Source organism: Cottoperca gobio, chromosome 5 (genome assembly GCF_900634415.1).
Source record: "Cottoperca gobio chromosome 5, fCotGob3.1, whole genome shotgun sequence".
NCBI classification, from domain to species: domain Eukaryota; kingdom Metazoa; phylum Chordata; class Actinopteri; order Perciformes; family Bovichtidae; genus Cottoperca; species Cottoperca gobio.
Window position 1 is genome coordinate 8139153 of NC_041359.1, and position 10502 is coordinate 8149654.

Genomic DNA, 10502 nt, shown 5'->3' on the forward strand with positions numbered 1-10502 from the left:
GTAGAAATATGCTGTGGGTGCCATTATTTTGGCCAATAATAGTCCATGTTGGCTGTGGGTATAACGTAAATTACAACTGTACACTATATCTGAGGTAGGTAATGGCTTGTGTGTTTGTGTTGTAATTGTTTCTTTTCATTAATTCAGGGCTCCTCATTATAACCTGCTGTCTTTCTTTTCCTGTAAACCTCCATTTACTGCTCCAGCCTCCATCGTAGCCCAGAAATGGTGGTGCCAGATGCATCCGTGTATGGACGGAGAGGAGTGTAAAGTCCTGCCTGACCTGACTGGCTGGTCCTGCAGTACTGGCAACAAAGTCAAAACCACCAAGGTGAGAAGAATGCCTGTCTGTGTTTCTATTTTTGTAACTTTCAACTGGATGACTCGTTTTGACTATATATGACTTTATATATAAAAAGAAAGAACTCAGAAGTGCTTACCAAGCAAATTAAAGATAATCTTATAAACAAAGATTGTTTGGATCTTCAAGATGCCCACAAATGAGTGTAATCCAATTCAAACACAAATTTTAAACATCAATAACAAATTTCAAAGCAACAGAGCTAATCAGCAAGCAAGCAGCTCCTCGGGTGAGGGTGACACAAAGCTGATGGTGAAAACACAAGACCTCTGTACTCTCTGCACCGTAGACAGCCACTTTGTGAGCCATGTTAACTGACGCTATTCAGATGAGATAAATTGATTTAAATGAGAGTCCTTCATGGCCCTTTGTAAGCTGTTGATGTGTGAAAGTTAATTTGCGGGGCTGACGACTGGGGTGTGTGTATGTACGTGCCAGAGTGCTTGTCGTGGGATGGAGCAGGTGCAGTTTATTTACAGGTGAAGCATTTAAAAAAGGAAACAATTGTGATGGAAATATCGCCGGAGCCATAAGAGTAATTACTCCAGAGATAGCATAACAGCACAACATCTGTCGCATTCATTAGAATGCATTATGGCTGGGGCCTTCCACAGAGGCTTTACAATTAAGACTCATAATTAAATTGGTGAGTGGGATAGACTGAGGAACAGAAGCACTGCTGGGCTCATCACAGGCAGTGGAATTAATGACCCTAGGCCTAACACCAAGTCTGGGACCTGTACGTGCTATTATCCTCATTCTGTTGCATGGTGCCATCTTCTTCTTCTTCTTCTTCTTCTTCTTCTTCTTCTTCTTCTTCTTCTTCTTCTTCTTCTTCTTCTTCTTCTTCTTCTTCTTCTTCTTCTTCTTCTTCTTCTTCTTCTTCCTCCTCTTCCATCCTGTCTGACTAGCTGATCAGCTGAGGAATGAGGATTCAATGGCGGACTACATCAGTGGACATTAATTGTACATTTGCAAGGTGCTTTGGGGCCGGGGAGCAGTTACTTGGAGACTTGATGGCAGATGTCACTGAAGATGTTTGCAATGAGACATCGATTTCCTGGCAACAGCATGAAACGGCCCTGCTCTCCTGTTCCCTCTGTGTCTCCTTTCTTTGTCCTGCGTCTCTCTTTTGTACCCGTAACCTCCTTTCACCATCTCAGCATCTTATTCACCATGATGATCTGTGTCCGTCCATCTCTTTCCCTCCCACACAGTGTAGGTGTGCTGTAGAAAGATGCATAGATTGCCTGACTGAGAAACCAGAACACTGTTTAACAAGGAACAGCAAAGACACATATTTTTTCACATGTCCTATTTCACGTGTATGGTAAAACATTCAGGACTGAAACAGGATTTTTTCAACATACGTCTCTTTATTATTAAAAATGCACATTTGATGGGGTTTGTTGGTGGAAAACAAGCGATGCACACCTCCAATTATACGCCTGTAGTACAGTATAGTAAAATAAGTGTAAACAAACCATTACAGCTCCGAGACATGTGAAATCCATCTTTAGCAGTTGAGATACTGTTGGTCCCTGCAGTCAGTCAGCAGGCCGGACTGCAAACACATATTTTCAATCCAATGAAAAAGATACAGAGCCAGAAAAAGAGAGGATATGGTTTGATTTGGAATATTCTCCTCTGACCTCTGATTGACTCTTTGAAATGGAAACATTCATTCAGCACGGGTGAAGTCACTGCGTGTGATTACGTGTCTCACTGACACTGATCCTCTTGTCTTATCTGTGGTATTGTTTCTTTTTTAGGTTACACGATAGCAAGAGAGCCGCTGAGCCATGAGGAAACCTGAAACTCTCCATGTGGAAAGGATGGATGACTCACACATATTTACTGCACAATGGGGAAAATATCAAGGAAAGGACAACTGTCAGGCCATCCATCACAACACAATGGGATAAAATGTACTCATCACAAACTATGTACACTTGGCTACATGGAGCCACACATACAGCAGTTTGCTGCTTGTTGAGAACAATGGACTTCAATCATGGACACCCAGGGTAAATCTGGACACAAATGGACTCTTATTTTCCAGTAATGGACAAAATATGGATTAATAAAAAACAAAGGTCGATTTCAAAGAGTGATTAAGCATTTCAAAGTATATATTTCAACAAAGCATTTATGGATGACTGTGAGATGTGAACTAAAAGCTGTGCTCTGAGTGCTGCTGGATACAGTCCAGACATGTTGTCAATATGTAGAGCTTATACTGGAGACAGTGGAGATGAATTGGGAGAAATGAAAGAGAAAGCAGCTCATAACTAGCAAATAGCAAATTAGCATCAAATTGCTCTTGTGGGTCAAGTCATTTTGCAGTTCTAATGAGGATTTGCAGTGTAGGATCATAACAACATATTAAAAATTCATGTAAGATATTTGCACTAGTTGAAAACCATTTGGGAATGTTTTGTTTTTCTAGATATCTCCTATCTTTTGCTGTGGATGTCACATGAAATTGAAGGTGAGCATTTTGTAAAATGTCTGACACTTGAAGTAGATACATATAAAGTATATATGACGCACCATTACTCCGGAGTAGATATTGGTTAAAAATGGCTCTGACTATGGAGCCTCACTTGCATACAGCTTGGTACAATATGAACTAGCAAAGCGTGATTCATCTGTTTCATTTTTGCCAAGAAACATTTCCAAGCTCAGCCTTCAAAGTTATATATCTTTGGTCTATTATATTCAGTCTGTGACATCTCTTATGTTAACTGTTAAAAAGGAGGCCCATAAAATGTTAAAACAAGAAGGACGAGTTGTCTTTGTGTTGTTATTTCATGTTACTAGGAATGCTTTCTTTCTCTCTCTAAATCTTCTTGAATACCAAACAATTGTATGAACAGTGGTCTTTTTGTAATTAACTACCATTATAAGAAGATACAGTATGTTTATGTGTACACATTGCCCATTGATTGCCTCCCTGAATCCCCCTCCACATCAATGCTGCAGTGATATATACTGAAATAATTGCCATCGATAATGGCAGTTCAACCCTTTGCAAACATGTTTTTTTCCCCACAGGGCTCGATCATTACTGCACTGAGTACAAAAGCGTAGTGTCCTAAACAACCACCTTAAATCTTTCAATTCTCTCCGTCCATTCTCCCTCTCACACTTGCATTTTCTTTGAATCTTTCTCTCTTTTCCGCCACATTGCATATCATGCAATAGATGGCACAGTTAAATTGTTTTCACACACTACATTATCCTCGTTCCTCCGCTGTTTGTACCAATGTGCTGCTTTTTGCTCTCATGCTTTCAAATCCATTTTTTCTCCCGTAGACACACATCGAAGTCTCAAACTGTGTCTGTCTGCCTCTCTGATATGTGAATGTGTTGGGTCAGTGTGCCCAGGGGTTAGCCCGCCAGGGGTCTGCTCCTCTGCGCATGAGAGCCTCTGCTTTCAGACATGCTGCTTTGTGAGCTATGATAAATCTGTGGGAGCTGAGCCGCTGCCTCTCCAGCTCCAGTGCTGAGCTCTGAGCCAGAGGGAGCTGGGGGACAGCAGGGCTACCAGTACAAGGCAGCTCCACTCTCTCATTACTGAGAGGCCTGGATAGCATTGGGCTTCTCCCGGGACCGCTGACATGGAATATTTTTAGGCCTACGGTGCAGCACTGCAGTTAGGCCAGTCACACCACAATGCCCTCTTTCCTTGAGCAGCATCTCGCCAACAATGGTTCATTTAGAGTGGGGATAGGAGGACGTTCTGCAGCAGCATTCGCACACAGGCAAATACACCTACATACACAAAACTTTATCTTTCGCAAGGCAACAACCACCCACAAACATTAATAAAGCAGAACTGGAATCAGCAGAGAGAGTGACAAGCCTTAACTGCCAACGTAAGACAAAATGTCTCCAGAGCTGTGCAACATCAAACCATATGAGGGCTTTGTTTCCTCTCCTCCCTCTCTCTCCTCCCTCCCCTTCCTTCCCTCTCTTCCCATATCTCTCTTTCTCTCTACCCCAAAGGATTCATGTTCTGTAGATGAGCCTGGCGCCTTGCGCCCTCCTTTCTATATGGCTTTCTGCAACAGAATCAATATTTGAGGACAATTTGCGCCGCGCTGATCCCTGGTGGCTGGGGTTTGACACTGCAGCTCCGCCCTCAGACCGAGAAGACAGGGACGGATTCACAGCTTGTCTCAGGTCACCGCTATTTAAGAAAATCTTTCAAATTGCACCATATATATATTTACAACTGCAGCAGAGCAGATACACACTCCTCCGCCTTTTGCCAATTTACGAGAAGAAAGACAACTGAACTCACTAAGAGGCCTCAAGGTATCTTGGAGGGATTTTGTATAACCATATTCACCTTTAATGAGATGTTACATAGCAAGCACATTTAACAGACATCAGAGCCAATCCCCGGGTCTATACATTGTCCGTTCTTTGTCCCCAAATCCTTAAAAACTAAGGAAATAAATATATTCACAAAATGTGTTACTTACAGACACATTCTCCAGTGCAAAATCTTGTTTTTAACTGGAAGGGAATTTGTCTGTAATGTGTCAGTAGGGGTCTAACCTCCCAAATGTCCCATCGAGACTGGTTGCTTTCATCTCCACGGGTAAGCAACTGGTAGTACCCAGAGGGCAGGAACTACAGAGGCAAACAAACAGCATGGAGGACATGACTGCAGAAGAAGATGCTAATGAGAGAGGATTGGCAGATTCTGAGATAATGGAAAACAGAAGAAAGATGAGCTACCTTAAAGAAAAAACAGAGATAGAGAGGTATAGTGTTTGAGAGAGGTGGAGCGTGTGAAGAGTATTTTAAGTATGTCTTTGTTTATGCGTGAAGCCTGGGTGGCTCCCGAGAGGCCACTTGCATCGTCAAACCAAACGCCTCCAATAGTCCATCATCACACTCGTCGGCAATTCACACAATGGGTACCTAGAGAGAGACATAAAGGGATACAACACTGTTGTCTTGGCTTATGCATCATCTTTTGTCAAGTCCAATTTGTATTAGCCTCCAGCCATATCCAGGAAATATGGGTTCAGGATTCATGTTCAGTGAGAATGGTAATCTTCAGATGAAGTGACTGTGTCAGAGGCAGAAAGATGTGTGACAACTTGAGTCAGCTCCAGGGAAAAATAGCTTTATGCCATTGTAGAGGAAACCGGCTCCACCTCCTGCTGTCTGAAACTGACATTGATTTAATATAAGTCAGGGAGATCAGCTGATGAAGACGATCTGATCTGGGTTATCAGTGCCAGGTGGCTCTCGCTGCACGGTCGCGTCACTGTCACTTCAGAGGGAACAAATCAACTCGAGCCAAAATGTATCCTTCAACAGATCGAATCTTTTTAGCGCATTAACCATGACATAATCACTCAAATGTGTGCTGAAAAGCTCTCGAAAAGACATTATTAAAACCCAATCTAATTGCATTGAGGCCTTTTTATCACTCAGCTCACTTGAAAACACAGCGCAGTCCCTTTGACTAAGAATTCGGGTGCAGCAAGTTGAATTAGTGCACCATGGTCACGTGAATGTATTGGCTACCACAGCTGGTTAGCCGTCAGGTGATGGTGTGGGGATTAATTGCATTAGCTCCACTCTCTTACCCAGCATAGAATATATGACAAAAACACCGCAAGACAGCCCATTAAAATTCAATGAAACCAAACAAAAAAACCCGGCAAACAATCAAAAGTGTCTTTAATATTCATTTTGTGGCAGGCCTGCGACGGGCCGATATTGACGGTGGAGTGAGCGGGGGATTCATTAACATCTCCTCCCTCACTGCTTCCTCTCGCTGAGCCGTTCCTTGCTGCGTCGTCAAACTCACTTATCTCTCTGAAGCAATTAGCCACTGGAGGCTCCATTGACCTGAGCCTTTGTTAGACTAACGGGCTGCATTAGCATGGCCTTGGCCTGGCAGTCTTGGCAATGCGTGTGTCGGTGCCAATGTGAGCAGTGCTGATAAAGAGGAGCCAGTGTGTGTGTGTTTGGGACGGTACAGGAGCTACATACATGCATATTAGCTGGGCGATACCATTGTGCCATTTGTATTGAGAGAACCTATACTCTTTATGTGTTTGTGTACCATACTGTATGAGTGTGTGTGTGTGTGTGTGCGTGTGTGTGTGTGTGTGTGTGTGTGTGTGTGTGTGTGTGTGTGTATGTGTGCTGTAGTACTGTTTGCACAAGGGGTGTGTGAATAACTAAATGGTCAATGTAAGCAATTCATATTTGTGTGTAAATATAATTTTGTCTGCCTTTATGCTACAACATGAAAATAATTCAAGAGCTGAATGCACAGTTACAGTGATAATGTCCACAGCAGCTATCACACGCCAGCAATGTATATTACAATACAATATCTCTATACGTGGTATGTGGTGCACATGTGGTAGGAGTGACAGATTACATTTTGCCTGCTGAAGCTTTGAGATTACACACATGACAATACAGTGGGTTTCAGTGTTTGAAGGGGGAAAGCGTTGCTTGCTGGCACTGCAGAGTATATGACTAAAGACACCACAGTGTTGTGCGTGGCCCGTGGCACTCAGCTGGAAAATATGGTATAGTAACAGTGCTATTTAAAGCCTGTTTCTAATTTGAAAAAAATGCATTTAGTTTACTGTCACACTGCATTTCTGTCAACCACGTAGCAAGCTCCCTGACATGTCAGAACACACACAACAGAGAGAATCCACATTAAGATGACACATAAATATGAATTTTACTCAGACAAACAGCCCTCATCTATGCTCAGTAGAGAAATAGCCTACTAGTAAGTGTTTCAGTGTTTACACCAATGACAACGACAGCTAAGTATGCATGTATTATTCATAATTAATTATTAAAATGCACTACTGCTTCCTTATTTACCAAATTAATGTTTTGTTTTCCAGAGAAATGTTTTCTGTCTGGCACGTTGGGTGGAGACACAACGCCCTAATATATTTTCCTGTCAGGTGAGGTACGGAGAAAGTGATGAGACAGAACAAGGGAGGATCAAACACACAGAAACCATTAGTTCCACTGTCTCTGTTGCCTGCTGCAACACATTTAAAATCATTACATGTACAGACCTCACAAGTTCTACAATGTTGTGTTTTTTGTAGTATAATGGAGAGGCAAACTCCTGCCCCTTCTACTAGCTAGCCTCTGTTTGTAGGTACAGCAGGTCGTCCTTCATTTAGAAAGTTGAGAGTTTGATCCCCGGCTCCTCCTGTCTGCATGTTGACGTTTCCTTGAGCAAGATGCTAAACCCCGATGGGAAGGCCATGCTTCGCCACTATTAGTGTATGATTGTGTGGGTGAATCGGTGAATGAGAGTGCTTTTACTTTAATTCATTTTTCTGCAAAGCTGAAAGACTGTAATCTTACTGTAATTACAACCAGCACTGGATCATAACTTACTAAGAGACTATGTGATCCTAGGTCAAAATCCTGCTTAAATATTGTTCTCACATTTTTCTAAACCATGATGGGTTTAATTAAATTACCACAAAGTAACTGTTACACAGAAAACCTGAGGCTAAGTAATATATATTAGGAGTCCTGTTTAGTTTCTTGGTCTCAGTGCAAAATATAATGAAGCTGCCATCTATAAAAATTGGCCACGGACAGGGACCATGTCAGAGAGCAAATCTTCTAGTGATTAAGCTTAAAAAAGGTGTTTGTAGATATGATAGAAAACGTTACAGGGAGCCATAGTTTTTTTATCCAAACAAATAAATTATTGTTTTTGTTTAAATTACAAGAAAAACAGAGGAAAAAAAACCTTAATAAGAGATTGCAATACACCGTCATTACAGAGGCTAGGAACACAATGAGAAAATTCATCGAGGAGCTACAGGGACACAGAGGCCTGGGCGTAGAGTAGGTGGAACTTTGTCACTTTATATATTAAAGGCATGCATTGAGCAATGCTCATAATTTCTGTCCACCAGCTTCTCTGCTGGTGCTGATATTCAGACACATATTTTCAGATCCCCCTGAGCGTGGCTGCACATCTGCCGGGACTAGCAGCCAGATGTCGTGCCCTCGGCCAGACCTCAGCCCGGCCGACAAGCTCCACAGGCGGGGACTGGCGTCTCTCATCCCCCGCTCTACCCTGTTCGCCCTCGGATCTCAGGGTTATCCGCCTCTACGGCTGCCTCGGTGCCAGCCTGACAGATGCCCCGTCAGTGTAGACGTAAGTGGTGTTGAATGGAAGGGGGGTTGCAGGGGGGGGGGGTATAGAGGGAGATGGCAGAATTGAGCTAAATCACTGTGTAATCAACGTTTGTGGTTGGGAGGTGATGGGGGCTCAGCGGGCACGCAAACATTTACAATTGGCCAGGCAGTCCTTGTAAACAGGAGTGGTTGTACAAAAGAGGCAGGTTGAATAATTGATAGGATGTAAGAGGATCTGGCTTTGGGGGATTTTAGAGCATTGATTCTGGCTGAGAGGGAGTGAGTGTGGGGGAGAGAGAAAGGCTTTCCTGGTGCTCTCCTTGATAAATGCTTCTCGCCTTTCGCTCTCACCTCGCCCAGCTGTGGTGATTCTATGCATGCCAGGTATAGTTTTTCCTCTCTGCCTCTATTTTATGGTAGCCTCCCTCTATGCTCTCCTATTGTAATGTGCTTCTGCGTAAAATGGTGGGCAAGCCATCATGCCAGTGCATGACAACAACATAGCCAGAGAGGAACAAAAGAGCAGATGGCCGCAAAGAGCAAGAGAGAGAAATAAATTAATTTAAAAAAGAGAGGGAAATAAAAGAAAGAAATGCTACAATGGGAAAAATAAAGGACACATTACACAAGAAAAAGAAGAGGGAAGTAGAATAGAAAACAGGATGAGGGAGAGGAGAAACAATATGATCGTGTGTCAGTGAAAGGGTAGAGAGAGGAACACTGTCATAGCAAAACATTTCATTCTGTCTGCCTCTGGCACAAAATGTCTGAAAACAACTCATTTAAGTGTGTGAGCTTCCCCAACTTCACCTGGATGAAAATCATTAATAATCTGCTCCCACACACACATAAATGTACGTACATGCACACAAACACACGCCGCCTATGCTGTGGTAACCCTTTCATCTCGCCAGCTGCAGGGCTCATAAAACGAGTTGATATAAATAAATTCACCAGCCTGGTTTCAAGCCCTAGTCTGCCAACAAACACACACAGACGCGCACTACACAAATGTGCAGATCTACACATGCACTCAAACACAAGCACACACTGTTTCACAGCCTCTTTTGACTTTGCACACTTCACATTCACATCATGTCCACAGACTGGGAAACAAGCTTATCTGTGGTTGTTTCACTTGAGCTGTACTTTGCAGAAGTAGGAGAAAATGTCTTATTCTCGTCTCATCAAGCAGAAGCGGTATCAAGATGTGACACTTCTCAACACTGGTCATACAAAAGTAACGCTGCCTTGTTATTGTTAGGCAAGTGATGGGCACTCGCTCTATTCAAATGCAAATATATCTTTGAAGAAAGTCGTACAGCTTCACCATAAGGTGCTTTGACTGTATATTGCCTGTTTTTATCAGAATACATCACAAACCTTCCTCTTGCATATTGTACAGTACAACATCAGAATCATTTCTACTTCAAAGTCACATCACATTTTTCTACACACCCAACTGGCTGCAGTTGCTGCAGTAATTTGAAGTCCGGGTCTTGCCTTTATCGTACGACTTTGCAATTAGCTATGATGGCTATGCTAATGCTTTCCCTCCTCTTGGCAACTCTCTTTGGTTTCCCACAGATCTCATGTGTCTGAGGAAAGTGAATAGAGATGAGGCATTTTTTTGGGACTTTGTCTTGCTCTGGGATTTCCTTTATCTTTACTTCAAATGAGGCCCATTTTGTGCATGAAGTAACTGAGAACAGTGGGTGGCTTCAGCCAGACAAGAGACATGTGTTTGTTTGGCATTGGGTGGGTGGGTTACATCATCTAGCTGTCCGCCTCATGGCCATGCGCTCCTCTGTGCCGACACAAAGACAACGCGCTAAGACCATCATCAGAGGAAATTAGCTCAGTAGCGTTGAAAGCCCTCGCTTCTCACAATAGCCAGTGGCCATGCTAAATCATTAGCCTGTCACTTTGTTGCGGTTGAGTCCAATTATTCTCTCAATCCGCC

At 42.9% G+C, this 10502-nt stretch overlaps 1 protein-coding gene across 2 annotated transcripts in view; it reads left to right on the forward strand.

Moving 5' to 3' along the window:
* tafa4b (TAFA chemokine like family member 4b) overlaps positions 1 to 3135 on the forward strand; it is a 37310-nt gene extending 34175 nt beyond the window's left edge. For both annotated transcript variants that reach the window (XM_029432103.1, XM_029432104.1), the window contains 2 exons: positions 207 to 331; positions 2134 to 3135. In XM_029432103.1, the coding sequence (XP_029287963.1) occupies positions 207 to 331; positions 2134 to 2145 (137 nt within the window). In that variant the 3' untranslated portion in view covers positions 2146 to 3135. The remainder of the gene's footprint in view (positions 1 to 206; positions 332 to 2133) is intronic.
* The last annotated feature ends 7367 nt before the right edge of the window (positions 3136 to 10502 follow it).